General features: G+C 34.5%; 1 protein-coding gene across 2 annotated transcripts in view; it reads right to left on the bottom strand.

Annotated features, from left to right (window-relative positions):
- CCDC73 (coiled-coil domain containing 73) overlaps positions 1–17,996 on the bottom strand; it is a 115,784-nt gene that overhangs the window by 39,616 nt on the left and 58,172 nt on the right. The window contains exon 7 of one of the 2 annotated variants that reach the window (XM_033120419.1): positions 12,064–12,102. The exons of the other annotated variant lie outside the window; for it this stretch is intronic. Coding sequence (XP_032976310.1) covers positions 12,064–12,102 — 39 coding nt within the window. The remainder of the gene's footprint in view (positions 1–12,063; positions 12,103–17,996) is intronic. 2 annotated transcript variants of the gene reach the window in all.

Raw genomic sequence — 17,996 nt, 5'->3', positions numbered from 1 at the left:
TTTTAAAGGTTTTGATCTTGACTTGTGTTAGCAGAATCATTGATTTCACAACTTAGACATTCACTCTTGCCACATACTTCAGCTTCTATGATGAGCAGTGATACAGAACAATATAGGCCCATCGCCTGGCACTCAGTAATTGTTTTCTGAATGAACTGTTGTTGTCCCAGAGTTCCAACAATGGATATTTATTAGATTTGCCTGGCCATCTGTTTCCATTACCCAGCAGTACCACAATTTGAAGTAGTTACTTGAAATAATTTTTCCTTATTACAATCTAGTAGGACAAAAATTCAGGAGTCCTATTCTTCCTTAGTCAAGTGAAGAGCATATTACCCAAAATAAACGAATTGATTTCTACCTTATGGGAATTTGAATTTTGAGAAAAAGATTAAAACAATAAAGAAGTTCAACGTTGATCATATCCAGACTAATATGAGACCTCTGTCCTGGGTTCCTACATCCTGCTTCACAAACTCTGGAATTACTCTGGTCCCTGTTCATTCTCAAATCCATTCTTCACTCTCTGATGGATTGTGAGTGCCTCCACTAAATTTCCATTTGCATGACTAACCAGAGCCAATTCGTACTTCTAAAAACCAAAGTACAGTATATTAGAATGGTCAAAAGCGAGTCTGCCAATGTTTAAATTCTGCCTCTGTCATTTAGTTGCTGTGTGCACTTGGAAAAAAAAATCTACCCTGTCTTTGAAATAAAGATTATAACAGTATCTCCCTCATAGGGTTGTTGTGAGCATAAAATGAATTAATACATATAAAGCACTAAGAACAGAGCCTGCCACATAATAAGTACATGTTTTGTCATTATTACTCCTTAACTGATGAAAGTACCTTCAATAGTTTTAATTTTTATTTGAAATAAGAACAGCTCTCTATAATATTAATAAAGAGCACACATTACAATTTAAGTTGTATCTAACTCTATTATCTTGGCAAATCTGATGATAATTTTAACCTTTACTTTTTTTTTAATTAAAGTTTATTGGGGTGACAATTGTTAGTAAAGTTATATAGATTTCGGGTGTACAATTCTGTAATACATTATCTATATCTCACATTGTGTGTTCACCACCCAGAGTTTTCTTTCCATCATCATATATTAGACCCCTTTAACCCTCTTCTAGAGCCCTCTGGTAACCCCTAAACTATTGTCTATGTCTATGAGTTTTTGTTCATTTGTCTGTCTTGCTCTTTTGTTGTATTCAGTTTCATATACCACATATCAGTGAAATCATATGGTTCTCTACTGTTTCTGACTTATTTCACTTAGCATTATAATCTCAAGATCCATCCATGTTGTCACAAATGGTACTATTTCATCTTTTCTTACTGCCAAATAGTATTCCATTTTGTATTACATATACCACAACTTCTTTATCCATCCGTCTATCAAAGGACATTTTGGTTGTTTCCATGTCTTGGCCACCATAAGTAAAGCTGCAATGAAGACTGGAACACACATGTCTTTATGGATAAGTGTTTTCAGATTTTTTGGGTAGATACCCAGGAGAGGGATTGCTGGGTCATATGGTAATTCCAATCTTAATTTTCTGAGGAACCTCCACACTGCCTTGTATAGCGGCTGTACCAATCTGTGTTCCCATACCAACAGTATGAAGGTTCCTTTTCCTCCACAGCCTATCCAAAACTTTTTACTACATGTATTTGTCTTGATGCTAGCCATTCTAACTGGGTTAAGTTAATATCTCATTGTGGTTTTTATTTGCATTTCTCTGATGATTAGTGATGTTGAGCATTTTTTCACATGTCTATTGGCCATTTGTATGTCCCCTTTGGAGAAATGTCTCTTCAGGTCCTCTGCCCATTTTTCAATTGGGTTGTTTGTTTTTTTGTTGAGTTATATGAGTTCCTTGTATATTTTGGATATTAGCCCCTTATAGGAGGCGCTGTTTGCAAAAATCTTCTGCCATTCAGTTGGTTGCCTCTTTATTTTGTCAATGGTTTCTTTTGCTGTGCAGAAGTTTTTAAGTTTGATATAGTCCCATTCATTTATTTTAGCTTTTACTTCCCTTGCTTCTGCAGTCAAATTCATAAAATGCTCTTTGAACCAAAGATCCGTAAGTTTAGTCCCTATGTTTTCTTCTATGCAGTTTATCGTTTCAGGTCTTATGCTGAGGTCTTTGATCCATTTTGAATTTATTTAGGTACATGGAGACAGATAGCAGTCCAGTTTCATTCTTTTGCACGTGGCTTTCCAATTCTCCCAGCACTATTTATTGAAGAGGCTGTCTTTTCTTCATTGTATATTTTTGGCTTCTTTGTCAAAAATTATCTGTCCATATTTATGTGGTTTTATTTCTGGGTTCTCAATTCTATTCCATTGGTCTTGTGTGTGTGTGTTTTTCTGCCAATACCATGCTGTTTTGATTATTGTTGCCCTGTAGTACAAGCTACAGTCAGGGAGTGTGATATCTCCAGCATTGTTCTTTTTTTCTTAGGATTGGTTAGGCTACTCGGCATCTTTTGTGGTTCCATACAAATCTGATGATTTTTTGTTCTATTTCTTTAAAAAATGCCATTGGGATTTTGATGGGGATTGCATTAAATCTGTATATTGCTTTGGGTAATATGGCCATTTTAACTATTTTGATTCTTCCAATCCATGAGGACAGAATGTCTTTCCATTTCTTTGTGTCTTCTTCAATTTCTTTTAAAAATATCTTATAGTTTTCAACACATAGGTCTTTCACATCCTGGGTTAACTTTGTTTCTAGGTATTTTATTCTTTTTGTTGCAATTGCAAAAGGAATTTTTTTATTTCTTTTTCTGAGATTTCATAGGAATGCAAGGGACTTTTGTACATTCATTTTGTAGCCGGCAACTTTACTGTATTTGTTATTGTTTCTAATAGCTTTTTGGTGGAGTCTTTAGGGTTTTCTATATATAGCATGATGTCATCTGCAAAGAATATCAATTTAACTTCATCATTCCCAATTTGGATGCCTTTTACTTATTTCTCTTGCCTGATTGCTCTGGCGAGGACTTTCAACACTCGCCAGAGGTGATAGTGGACAGCCCTGTCAAGTTCCTGAACATAAAGCAAAGGACTTTAGTTCTTCACTGTTAATTATGCCATTAGCTGAGGGTTTGTCATATATGGCCTTTATTATGTTCAGGTATTTTCCTTCTATACCTATTTTTATTAAGTGTTTTAATCATAAATGGATGTTGTATCTTGTCAAATGCTTTTTCTGCATCAATGGATATAATCATATGATTTTTGTCCTTTATTTTGTTTATGTGGTGTATCACACTGATGGATTTGCATATGTTGAACCATCCTTGTGCCCCTGGGATGAACCCCACTTGGTCGTGATGAATAATCTTTTTAATGCATTCTTACATTCGATTTGCTAGAATTTTGTTTAGGATTTTTGCATCTGTATTCATCAGAGATACTGGTCTGTAGTTTTCTTTTATTGTGTTATCCTTACCAGGTTTTGGTATCAGGATAATGTTGGCCTCATAAAATGAGTTAGGGAGTATTGTCTCTTCTTCAATTATTTGGAAGAGTTTGAGTAGGACAGGTATTAGATCCTCTTAGAAGGTTTGGTACAATTCAATAGTGAAGCCATATGGTCCTGGACTTTTGCTTTTGGGAAGGTTTCAGATAACTGATTCAATTTCCTTACTGGTGATCTGTCTATTTAGAGTCTCCAATTCTTCGTGATTCAGCCTAAGAAGGCTATATGTTTCTAAGAACTTGTTTATGTCTTCTAGGTTATTGAATTTGGTGGCATATAGTCCTTCATAGTATGCTTGGATGATCCTTTACATTTCTGTGGCATCCATGATAACTTCCCTTCTCTCATTTCTCATTTTGTTTATTTCTCTTTTTATCTTAGTGAGTCTAGCCAAAGAACTGTCAATTTTATTAATCTTTTCAAAGAATGAACTCTTTGTCACATTAATTTTTTCTATTGTCTTTTTGTTCTCTATTTCATTTAGTTCTGCTCTGATTTTTATTATTTCCTTTCTTCTGCTGACCTTGGGTTTCATTTGTTCTTCTTTTTCTAGCTCTTTAAGGTGTAACGTGAGGTTATTTATCTGGGATTTTTCTTATTTCATGAGATAGGCCTGTAATTATATAAATTTTCCTCTTACACTGCTTTTGCTGCATCCCAAAAATTTTGTTAGGATGTATTTTCATTCTCATTTTTTTTTTATGTATCTTTTGATCTCTCTTCTTATTTCTTCTTTGACCCGGTCATTCCTTGAAAGTGTGTTGTTTAATCTCCACATATTGTGGTTTTTCCTGCTTCCTTTTTGCAGTTGATATCCAATTTCAAAGCCTTGTGATCAGAGAATATGTTTGGTATGATTTCAATCTTCTTATGTCCCAATATGTCCCAATATATGGTCTATCCTTGAGAATGTTCCATGTACACTAGAAAAAAAATGTATAATCTGATGTTCTAGGATGAAGTGCTCTATAAATGTCAATTATGTCCATTTCATCTAATGTGTCATTTAGGGCTGCTATTTCTTTCTTTATTTTCTGTTTGGATGACCTATCCATAGCTGTCAATGATGTATTTAGGTCCCCTACTATAACTGTGCATTAGTTCTGTTAGTAGTTGCTTGGTATATTTCGGTGCTCCCTGACTGGGGGCATAAATATTGATGACTGTTATGTCTTCTTGTTGTATAGTCCACTTTATCATTATGAAATGTCCATCTTTGTCTCTTATTACCTTTTTTTATCCTGAAGTCTGTTTCATCTGATATCAATATGACTACACCTGAGTTTCTCTGGATACCATTTGCGTGGAGTATCAATTTCCACCCTTTCACTTTGAGGCTATGTTTGTCCTTGTAGCTGAGATGTGTTTCTTGGAGGCAGCATATGGTTGGGTTTAGTTTTTTTGATCCAATCTGCTTCTGTGTGCCTTTTTATTGGTGAGTTCAGTCCACTTACATTTAGGGTGAATATGTGAGGATTTCCTATCATTCTATCTTTGATTTTCTGGTAAGACTGTGTCTCCATTGTTTCTTTGCCTTTTTGTTGTCTATTATTTCTATATGGTAGCATTCTATGATTTTTTTCCTCTGTTTCTTCTTTTATTATGTTATATATTTCAGTTCTGGATTTTTTTTTGAGTGGCCACCATTAAGTTTATGTAAAAGAAAGTTTCATATTTAGAATATTCTATTTTCTTCAGCACGCTTACTTACTCCATTCCTATATTCCGGTTCAGGCACTTACTCTCTCCCCTTTTATGTTTTGGTTGTCACAAATTATCCCTATTTATGCTGGTCAAATAGCCAGCCTCCTTCAGTATTTCTTGTAGTGCAGGTCGTGTGTTAGAAAATTCCCTCAGCTTCTGTATGTCTAGAAAGGTCTTTATTCCTCCTTCACATCTAAAGTATTATTATTCTTGGCTCCTAATTTCTCTCTTTCAATAGTTTGAATATTTGATTCCACTCCCTCCTGGCTTGTAAAGTTTCTGCTGAAAAATCTAATGATAATCTAATGGACTTTCCTTTGTAGGTTCTGTCTTCTTTTCCCTGACTGCCTTGAGGATTCTTTCTTTGTCGTTAATTTTTGACAGCTTCAACACAATATGCCTTGGAGAAAGCATGTTGGGGTTGAGGTAATTAGATGGTCTATTTGTTTCTTGGATACGAGGATCCAATTCTTTCCACAAGTTTGGGAAGTTCTCGTCGACTATTTGTTTGAATATACTCTCTGTTCCCTTCTCTCTTTCTTCTCCTTCTGGCATGCCCATTATTCTTATGTTGCTCTTTCTGATGGAGTCAGAAAGTTCTTGTAGAGTCCTTTCATTTCTTTTAAGTCTCAAGTCTCTTTCTGCTTCCATCCAGGTCATTTCCAGATTTCTATCTTCTATGTCACTGATTCTTTCCTCCATCTAGTCAACTCTATTACCTAAGCTGGCTATTTCATACTTCATTTCTTTTATTTAGTTTTTAATCTCCAGAAATTCTATTTGGTTCTTTTTTAAAATTTCAATCTCTTTGGTAAAATGCTCATTTTGTTCTTTGATTGTGTTTCTGAGTTCATTAAACTTCCTGTCTATGTTTTCTTGCATCTCGTTGGGTTTTTTAAGAACTGCAATCTTTAATTCTCTGTCATTTAAGTCACATATTTCCATGTCTTTGAGTTTTCTGGAGACTTTTCATTTTTTTCCTGAGCTGTCTTGTTATCTTGGTTATTCATGGCAATTAATGACTTACTATTTCTCTTCCTTGACATCTACAGGAGTGGGTTCTACTTTGATAGAAAGAGGTCTTTCTTTTGTTTTCCAGTAGGTGTTGGTAGAATGCTTTATTTTCTCTCTGACTGCAGCCTTTTATTCTCTCTCACACTGTAGTGTTATATTTTCTCTGCACTATTCCAGCTTCTCACACAATGGGGGGATTCTCTGGAAGACAGACTTCTCCTCTGTTAACAGCTCGCCAGGGTCATAGGGTGCCGCCTCAATTGGGGGATGTGGAGAGCTTCTGAAGTTCCAAAGCTCTTCCTGCACCAGATTCAGAGCCTGTGTGTTTCAGCAGCTCTGTTTACTCCAGGGATTTGCCCAGATAGATGGAGACAGGGGCAGGGTAGGTTGTGAGAAGTGGCCCAGAGCAATGGCGACAACCACCACCATAGCCAGTCCTGCTTCCACGGCTCCCTCCCCTTTGCAGGAACTAGTTGGGTTGCAAGTCCGTGTCTGCAGACCATAGTCCTCAGAACTGCAAATATTCTATTCTTTTGATCTGACACTGCTATTGTTCCACTTCTAGCACTGGGCAAGTGGATGCAGGGCAAGCTCTGGGAGGATAGGGAGGGATGGCTAGGCTGTGCCTAAGGCTTCCATTCTCTGCTCAGCAGTGAGGGCTTAAACCACCGTTTTCAGCCTTCTTCCCTCAGTCTTTTCTCCGAAGTCTCTGCCGTGAGCGTTGGGTTCAGCTGTGTTATATGATGTCCCCTCAGTCCTGTGGGCCATAACCAGAGCCCTAGCAGTCCGAGATTTTCCCTCCCCCATAGCTTTGGTAGTTCCGGAATGCAGCGAGCTCGGAGCACTGAGCTAGGTCTGCGTCCTGTGCCTGCGCAGCGCTGTCTCATTTCTCCCTTACCGCCTCCCCCGTTCATACAATTTGCCCACCTTTAGATGATTTCAGTAGTGCACCTATTAGTCTTGCCTGTCTGCTGCGCAGGGAGTCCTTTGTGGAGTTATAGTTGTTCAATTTGTTGCAAATTCCAGGGGAGATTTCAAGAGGCTCACCTCATGCCGCCATTTTTATGATGTCACCTCAATTTCTCACGCCGCCATTTTTATGATGTCACCTCAATTTTAACCTTTTCAAGGATACTTTTTAATGATTTTAAGCAGTGATATCATCATTGGTACTGATTACAACAGATCAGTTGAAAGTTTCTCATGCACCTCTAAGGGCTTTTCAAATTCACTACTTAGTCATTTGAATTAATCGTGTAATAACTGAAACTAATTTTAAAAAAATAGATCGTGTAGCAGTTATCAATGCAAACAAGTTGACAAGTGTACTTACCCCGAGATCTTAAGTCTACCTGTGAAGTCACTATTATCCATAACTAAACAATGAACAATAATGAGCTATATTCCAATCCTCTAAAATAACTTAATTCTCTAATCTAGAGAATTCTATTCACTTTCAGAAGATGTGTAGAAACCTCATGTGATTTCACTGAAAACTGGTCTAAAGGTATTTTTTCAATTCAAGGAATTTTACAATTCAAATCAATTTTTAGATAGCCTTCATAAGAATATTGTGCCCTGCTTTATTTATGGTGGCCAAGACATGGAAACAACCAGTGTCCTTCGATAGATGATTGGATAAAGAAGATGTGGTATGTATACACAATGGAAGACTACTCTGTAATAAGAAAAGATGAAATAATGCCATTTGCAAAAACATGGAAGGATCTTGAGATTATTACACTAAGCAAAATAAGTCAGACAGAAAAAATTGAGAGCCATATGACTTCACTGATATGTGGGATATAAAACTGAAAGCAACAAAGGAACAAGACAAAGAAATAAAAACTCATACTAGACATAGACAATAGTTCAGTGGTCACTAGAGGGTAAGAGGGGAGGGGGGATAGAAAAAGGTAAAGGGGATCAAACACATTGGTACCTCGGTTTTCGAATGTAATCCATTCTGGAAGACCATTCGAGTTCTGAAACATTCGAAAACAGCCAACAACTAGGCCTCAGGATCTTGCACTCAGCGGAAGCCACGTGACATGTTTGACTTCCAAAGCATATTTGACAACCGAAGCATTTACTTCCGGGTTTACGGCGTTCATAAACCGAATGTTCGTCAATAGAGACATTCAAAAACCGAGGTACTACTGCATATGGTGATGGAAGGAGAACTGACTCTGGGTGGTGAACACAAATGTGATGTATAGATGATGTATCACAGAATTGTACACTTCAAACCTACGTAATTTTACTAACCATTGTCATCCCAATAAATTTTAATTTAAAAAAAGAATATTGTGCCCTAAATATTAATACAGGTTTCCTTAACCTTTCAGTTAAAAAGTAGTGAATAAAATAGGTTGTCAGTGCCTGCAAAAGTTAACAATCCTGGTAACTAAAAATGCAGCAAAGATCAAGTGATTTCATAGGTATTCTCTACATACAAACATACAGTTCTATACACATTAGAGCAATTTCTGATATATTCTATTACAACATCCTTTTCTCGAGGCCAAAGTTGAATTCAATTAAAATGCAGTTTCATTTGTTTGCATGATATAATTCTGATTATCAAATACATTGGCCTATTCAATGGCCATGATAAATACTATAAAGACTTTCAAATCACATGGGCACCTTATATAGCTCACTAGCTCTTTAGGCCCATATGGGACTGCTCATATATGAATCTCGTTGACTGCCCTGATTTAGTTTTGTCAAGTTTGCCATTAACTGCATGACTGTCAGCAAATAGCTTAAATTCTTTGGGAAGCAACAACAAAAAGTAGATTAGTAACACCTGCCTGAGTAACCTAAGAACATTTTAAAGAATAATACAAATAAATTGAAGGTGTTATTAAAATTTTGGAATCATACTATACCATAATAAATAAAGATTATTTTGCTGAGATGACTAAGAAGTAGCTAAGTACATACAGTTGTGTTCTTTTCACCTCTGTGAATTCATTATTTTTTCTTTTACATGATTTTACGACTAAATGCAAAAGACTCTGTCCACAAAGAAAATGGTGTCAGGATTCATTGCTTTCCAAATATGTGCCCCTCGTTTTAAACAAACTTAACCTATGAAAATCAAGATTAGCAAAAGAAAACATAGCACATGCATAATTAATGAATAGGGTGTGTGTGTGTGTGTGTGTGTGTGTGTGTGTGTTACTTAAAAGCCTCAAGACATTTAAAATAGGAATCATTTGAAAACAATATTTACACAAAACTACATTTACTAATTAATGGCATAGCTGCCCATTTCCCCCTTTTCTTATTTCTATGGGTATGGAGACTAATTTAAAAACCTTTGGAGATAAAATTAATTTCCCTTAAAATAATCCATTGTAAGTAAATTTTAGAGGAAAAGATAAAAACCCCAAAATAAACATCATACGTTCTTCATTTTTGCAATTTACCTTTCCATTTCTTCAATACGAACCCAAAATAAATCAATGGGGTTCTAAAACTCACTTTTTAAAAACCTATGGTATCTTTAAGATACTTTTACCTTCTTAGTCACAAATATAAGATATACATTACTTTAAAAAAATCTAAAGTTACACATACTTTGTGTGTATAGATACACCTAATATTTATAATCATGATTATTTCCAGACAAGTCTTCAGTTTAAAACTATTCTAGTTAAAAAAAATATGTAGTAATTCCAAATTATGTGAAAACTTTCAATACTGAAGCTTCGTTTTAATTTAATAAAGAAAAATGAATCTTGTAAGTCTTTTCTTTAGAGGAAAGTGTTATACAAAAACAGAAATAAAATATAACTAAAAGATGGTTGGGTAAGTTTTTACTTCATTCATTAAGCTGCTCAGTTACACAACATAGTAGTCATGGGAACACACAGGGAAGATTTTCAACAGTGACCAGATCACAAGGACAGTTAATTTGATGTTTTATAGTAGTTTGTTTTTATCATGTTATATTCCATTTTTTTTACTGTTAAGGATCTCTGTGATCATTTGCTCAAGAGAAGGTATGGGTACTTTTAGAGAGAGATGAATCTGTAGATTCATAACTGTGTTCCTTTATCTAGAAACCTATCACTACGTCTACACAAAGATGAGCTTATTGAATTCGCAAAAGACAGAAACTTACTAGTAGTTCAGGGTTTGCCTACTGAAGATCATGAACTTCTTTAAAAGTTCCTTAATACTATTTTTAAAATTATTTCCTTTAGGACACTTAACTTTATCAATTGCTCCCCAAAATCCTGTCTTGACACAAGTGGCCATCTTGCTTCCTGTCTTGCCCAGAGACAAATAATGTAAAGAATAATGTACTGATTTGAATAAGATTAACTGAATTACTGCATACTATATACCACTTTAAATAAAGAAAAGGTTATCTGAATTATATAAAAATAATGTAAAAAGAAGAATATAAGAATCTTTAGAGAAAACATTACTTTTAACTTTAAGATCAATTATCTAAAATATATATAACATTCTCTAAGAAAGAGCATAAAATATTAAATGTACATCTCAATATATAAAATTATTTTAATGTAAAGTGATTTAATACTTTGAACTGTCAAAAAATATATAACTATAATTCAAATATCATTTTAGTAGGTTCTTAAGAGGCTGTAATTCATATTAACAAAATGCTCCGAAGTGACCAAAAAATACCATAAGTATACTGCAAGTTTCCATGCTTTTTTTAAGATTATAAATATCTGCTTGATGAAATTTTAAAGTGAAATAAAATAAAACACATTTTATGTTGCCTTTGATCTTTAACTTGTAGCCTCATCTCCCAGGTCAGAGGGCACATTATTCAATTTCACTGTATTTTGTGTAAAACCACTGTAGCGTTGAAGATGACTTTCAGTACAAATGTCATGGTACTTAAACCTAAACCAGAATCTAGTTTTTCAGTTTCTTAATTAAAATCATAGTTTAAAACAGTCTGACAATATTATCTTTATTCTTTCCAGTTGAACAATGACAAAATTTTCACATCTTTTATTCAACCAAGCTTAACAATCTTTCTGTGGCTCTTTTATTTTCTAACACACCAAAACAATTTCAAGAAAATAATTACCTTATATTTTTGTATTTAATGTCATAAGAATGATTTCTCATTTCTTACTTCTCAAGTATATAATATATAAACCTTACTAAAAAATTAATTTTACTTGCCTTACTGTCTGCTCCAAAGAAAAGTAAACCCACCCATGAAGCCCTCTGAAGATTTAAGTGGAAATGGGAGAATTTTGCTAATCAAAATTACAAAAAAAAAATCCTTTTTGAGTCAAATAAATTAATTTTTTGAATCAAATAAAGATAAAACGAGAATAGCAAAGTAAATATTCCATAAAATGTTATGCTATAAAAATGCAAATATTAATTTTTAATATACTATAGAAGAGGAAAGCACAACAAACACTTGTTGAATAAAGGATGGGTTCCATATCCCAAGTGCTGTATTCAAATGCTACTTCATATTATTTTAATTTTGCAGGCTATAATTAATAACTTCATGTTTGCATAAATACCTAGAAAAGATATCATTAAGAAGTTTTGTTGTTCTTATTTCTGTATTGTTTGATTTCAATATAAGACCTCTAACAATAATTTGGGAACTGTGTTAAATTTATTTTATAATATGTAAACACTACTTAATCTAGAAATAAATTCATTTAAGCTATATTTGAAATTATAATTCAGTCCTTTCAAGAGGATATGAGTATCCAATTTCAACTGTTTGTTTTTAATACAAATGTCACATTCATATTGACAAAAATACTATGCACATTATGTATTAATCTGTGGATGGGTGCATTTTGTAATTTCCTTACCATTTCACTAACTTTCTTCTGTAAAGAATATTTAGAAACCTTGAAAACATAAGGGGAAAACCGCATTAAAATTCTTTAATTATCTGTTACAAATTCCTCCTAATGTTAAAATTGTATGCTATAAATGTGGGCTTTATTTTTTATGCATTTTTTTCCAAAATTTTATAACTTTTTTCCTTATAACAAAAACAATACATTCATTTATTTATTTAACACATATTTATGGAGCACCTAATAGTATATGCCAGCCACTTTCCTAGGATCCTGGGATACAGCAGTGAACAAAACAAAGTTCCTCTCCTTAGGAATCTTTATGTCCAGTAGGGGTAGTGGTAGACAGACAATAAAATATAAGTAAAAAGTACAGAAGTTAGAGTGTGACAAGTACTACAAAGAAAAATAAAGCAAGAGGGACAGCAAGAGCAGCTTAGTAGAGTTTGCTACTTACTATTAGCTCTTCATCGAAGAAAATTTTAATGAAACAAGTTAGGGACAGGGAAAAAAGTTGTTTTAAACAAATCATCTCACAACCCAGAAATAATCATTAATATTTTGGTACTAACAGATTATTTTTCTATGCATTTATACTTTAAAAGAAAGCCAGTGGGGAGAGGAATAATAATATATGTACTATTTTGTACCCTATTTTTACCTAATATGTAACAAACGCCTTTCTATGACAAATTAATCTACAACATAACTTTTTAATGGCTACATAGTATTCCACTGTTTATACCACAGTTTACCAAACCACTATAATTTTTGTAGGTTTATCCAGTTTTCAGTTTTATGAAACTATTCTGCAATAAACATGCTTGTGCTGAGAGCTCTGTAGTTATTCATTGTAGCAGGACAAATTCCAAGAAGCAGAATTCCTAAGATTTATTCATTTTTATAGACTTAACAATTTTTATATAGTCCTCCAGAGTAGCTGACCAAGTTAAAGTCCAACCAGCCATGTATGAAGGCTCATTTTCTTAAACCCTGCTTATACTTTTGAAATTTTAAACAAAAATACCACAGTCACTTCACAGTTCCTATGAAACAGATGTTTTTAGTACACTGCCTTGAATAAGCTGATAATTTTATTTCATTTTGGTGGAATGGATTATATATGATTAATTTCTTCAACAAAAATTGAATGCTTACTATAAGTAAACCATTAATGTAGACACTGGGAGTATAATATTGGACAAAAAAAATTCTGTCCAGCTTAAATTCTGGAGAATGTAGATAATAAGCAATATAAATAAAATGCATTGTCTATTAGATATTGATACAAGGTATGATCAAAAAATAGTGTTTAAATTAAAAAAAAATTATTACAGTAAAAGACACACTGCCATTAATCCCCCTCAAAATACTACCCCTCACTTCAAACACACTTATCGTTCTTTAGTTGTGCTGTTGTGGCTGCCTCAATGTCCTGAATCGATTCAAAACGTTTTCCTTGCATGGTCATTTTGACTTTGGGGAAGAGCCAAAGTCACACTGTGCCAGATCCGGTGAATAAGGTGGATGAAGACACACTTTATTTTGAAATCGCCATACCAGAAGCGATGTATGACATGGAGCATTGTCATGATGGAGGATGAAGTAAAGACACTCACGAAAGAGGACTTCCAGAACTGCTTCAGAAAGTAGCAAGAATGATGGGATAAGTGTGTTCGAAGTGAGGGGGAGTATTTTGAGAGGGATTAATGGCAATGTGTCTTTTACATTTTATTTAAACATTCACCATATTTTTCAATCACACCTCGCAAGTGTTAAAGAAAACTAATAAGTCAGGGAAAGGAATGACATAGGATGGCTGAGAAAGTCCTTTGTGAGAGGGCAACTTTTGAGTAAAGACTTGATAGAAGTGAGGAAGAGTATTCCAACAAGAGCAAAGGCCCTAAGGTGGGAAAATGTCTGGTATGTTTCAAGAACGGCAAGGAAGCCATTGTAGCTGTAAGGGAGTAAGCAAGGGGAAGAAAAGCAAAAGATGAATTCAGAGAAGAGCAGGAGTAGGGGAAGTGGGAGGGCCAAATCACTGTAGGTCTTTCAATGCATAACACAGATTTAGGTTTTTACACTGAATGAGACAGGAAGCCACTAAAGAGTTCCAACCCTGACTTACTCTTTTAAAGGATCACTCTGTTATGTCAGTGCTAACAAAGAACAGAGGTGGAAGCAGGGACACTACTATTAACTACTGCAATACTCCCAACGAAAGAGAATGATGAAAGTCGACTAGGATGTTAGTAATGCATGGAGTAAGAATGGTCTGAATCTGGATATACTGTGAAAGGAAAACTGAAAAAATGTACCACAGAAAAAAGGGAGTTATAATTAATGAGGGAAGAAAAGACAAAGAAGTTAGTTTTCAGGAGAGGGAGATTTTAGGAACTTGGTTTTGAACAGGTCAAGATTGAGATGTCTTTTCAACATCCAATGGTCAATCCAGGCCCGGTTTGGGGCTAAAGATGAACATTTGGAAGTCCTCTGCATGTTGATCCGATTTTAAAGACATGAGACTGGATGAGATCAGAGTATTTCTTTAAGGCATACAGACAAAAGAAAAGTAAAAGGGTAGAGGTCAACTTGAAAAATAAGAAGAAGAAAAAAAGACAAAATTCAGAAGACTTTCACTCTAATCCTGAATTTATTATCTGCTACTGTGATGGTTAATTTTTTTGTCAACTTGACAGGGCCAGAAAGTGTCCAGAGTAAACATTATTTCTGGGTGTGCCTATGAGGGTATTTCTGGATGAGATTAGCATTGAAACAGTAAACTCAATAAAGTAGATTATGTTCCCCATTGTGGGTGGGCCTCATCCAATCTGTTGAGTGAGAACCTGAATAGAACAAAAGGCTGAGAAAGGATGTATTCATCCTGTTTACTAACTGCCTGATTGAGCTGGGACACTGATCTTCTCCTGCCCTTGGACAGGGATTTATACCATTGATTCCCCTGGTTCTCAGGCTTTCAGACTCAGACTGGAATTATATCACCGGCTTTCCAGAGCCCCCAATTTGCAGATGGCAGATCATGGCATTTCTCTGCCTCCTACTTGTATCAGCCAATTCCACATAATAAATATCTTCATATACATATATAGCCGTACATCTCCTGTTGGTATACACCTATTTCACTGGAGAACTCTCAGTAATACAGCTACTGTTAGCCAAAGAGAAAACTAACATATCTAGAGCAAATTTACCCAATTCTTTCAGACATTAGTACCTCTGTATTTAATTCTTTCTGAATCATGATTCACAACTATACTTTATCAACACCTCTAGAGTACTGCCCAACTTCAAAAACTACCATGTATCTGCATTCTTAGGACAGATAAGTTGAATCTGAACATAACGTAATTTGACTGACATGAAATCTTTTTATGGATGCTGTATATAATGATTTTTTTATTCCAAAAATCACAAAATTGGTTCATAATATAATATATAAGCACCTTCCTAACACAGAAATAAAACTATACTGACACTAATTAACATATTAACTACAGAAGGCAATTTCAAAGATAAAGTACAAGTGTTTTCTTATTACAGTTCTCCCTCTCTTAATGGAAAATTTTATGGCAAGTTGACTGTAAAGTACATTTCTTTAAAGCAAACCTTATTTTCCCATTAATTAGATTTATGCTACTTGGGAATAAAGTCCCTCAAAGTACTATGTTAAAAACATTTAACCCATTCCCCTTTCTGAACAATTCAGTCCTAATCCACTAGGTGGGGTAGAACAAGGTAGGTGTCCATGCGGAAAAGGAGAAGGAGTAGTGGCGGTAGCATTCCAGACAGGGTATCGGCACTGAAGGGGCAAAAGACGATGTCCCCATGAGGTGGAGGGCAATCTACTGTGGGGAGTCAGAAGCTGAGTAGGGTGAGGAGAGTGACCCTCAAAACCTCAGCTCAAGGTGTCAGAGTCCAAGCAGAGAGAAGAGGGCACCCACATTAAGAGGGACGGTGCAACAGAACAGTGGACTGCTCACATACAGGGGAATTTATCAAGTAAGTAAATGTATTAAGGATAAAGAAAGTAGTATTTCTCACTGTAAGAGGATAGAAACATATAAACACAAAAGGGAAATAAACTAAAATTAACCTTGTGGTTTTGGATTGGAATTGGAGGTAATATGAATTCATGGTTTTCAATATACATGACTGATAGAGAAATAAACATAATTATAAATGTGTTTATACATTTATATATGCAGGTATATAAGTACCTGCATAGATTCCTTAGCTTTGATCATTGAGAGGGTCTGAGCACAGTGACACCCCAAGAGTAATCTTGGTTCTACATACCATTTTCCACTAAAAAGAACCAGGACAACATGGAGAAATGATTTGTTCCAGGACAAGGTCAGGTAAAATACAAGGTGATCCTAGCACATTTTGATTATCTGAAAGCAGGAAAATGCTAAAAGAATGATGAAAACATATCCAAAACACTCAGAAATCAGCTTGAATAGACTCCCACCAGCCAAACAAAAGATGATTTGAGCATCAGAATAATGATAGTCATAAATTTTAATCCATTGAATAAAATAAGAAACTATGAGCCTATAGAGTATCAATAAAAAACTATGTGTCTATAAATAAATACGTATATTAAAAGTTTGGTGAGAAACAGAATATACACATAATTTCAAAATACCTCTCTATAAAATATTCTGATTACAAAGGGGAAAAGAGTAACTTTCCATTAGAGAAACTTGTCAGCTAATAAAATTGTAAAAATGAACATCACCAATAATGAAACAAACTGAAATCATAAACTATCTGATTGGGTTCACTTATAGGAACAAGGCATATTTTTCTAATATTCCTGTCGAAGATACATTGTCTAATCACGAGGAAACATCATACAGAAATTGAGGGACAGTATACAAAATAACTGGTCTGTAATCTTCAAGAGTATCAAAGTATTAAAAATCATGAAAAGACACAGGAACTTTTCCAGACTGAAAGAGATTCAAGAAATATAACAACTAAATGCAACATAAGAGTCTAAGCTGGATCTTTTTGTTATGAACAACCTTATTAGGACAACTGGTGAAACGACAATGGGGTGTGAAAATTAGATTACAGTTATGTATTAATGTTAACTTCCTAATTCTGATGGTTGTGTTATGGTTTTGTAGGAGCATGTCCTTGATTGCAAGAAAGAAATACTACAGTATTTGGGGTGATAGGGCATCTATCAGATTGTCATATTACTCTTAAATCATTCAGGAAAAGTAAGTTCTTTGTATTATGTTTCCAATGTGTCTGTAATTTTATGATTTTAGAAACAACAAAATTACCCAAACGTCTAAGAATTCCTTATGAATAAATGTACACACTTAAAGTTGCAGGAATTTAGTTCCTTTTGTTACTGTGGTTAGGTAGGGCCTCATAAAATTAGGCTTCAATAGTAGAACCAAAATATTATATATTAAATATGCCTTCAATTCTGTAAGAGGAATTAGTATCTTAATTTATAAATTCAGTAAGTTTAAAATTTAATGAAATAACACGATGTCATAGAACTTTAGAGTTGAAAACATTAGAGGGTCATCTATCCCATTATTCCCATTCAGTTTTGACCAGCTTATATCTATGCTCTTCTTTATGGGAGAGTAAATGAAGACCTCTCCCAAACTTCCTTACTCCTGATATCCAGAGTAGAGAATGTAGATATGTTATTGCTTCACAAAATGGTCTTGTTTGGAAAATGCTGATGTTTTTCAATTTCCTCATTTTACCTAAAAGAAAGCCGAGGCTCAGGAAGACACAGTGTCTCACCAGAGGATCATGTAATAAGTCATAATAGGCAGAAACAATTTACTTAAAATCTACAAAACAATCAGCAAAGTCTCTATTTAGCCCTCTAGGCATACTGTTTACATAAACAAAGTTTAATTTGTCAGGTAACTTAGATGCAGGCA

The sequence above is a fragment of the Rhinolophus ferrumequinum genome, chromosome 11, assembly GCF_004115265.2.
Source record: "Rhinolophus ferrumequinum isolate MPI-CBG mRhiFer1 chromosome 11, mRhiFer1_v1.p, whole genome shotgun sequence".
In the NCBI taxonomy this organism is placed as follows: domain Eukaryota; kingdom Metazoa; phylum Chordata; class Mammalia; order Chiroptera; family Rhinolophidae; genus Rhinolophus; species Rhinolophus ferrumequinum.
This window is presented reverse-complemented; position numbering and strand designations above follow the sequence as displayed.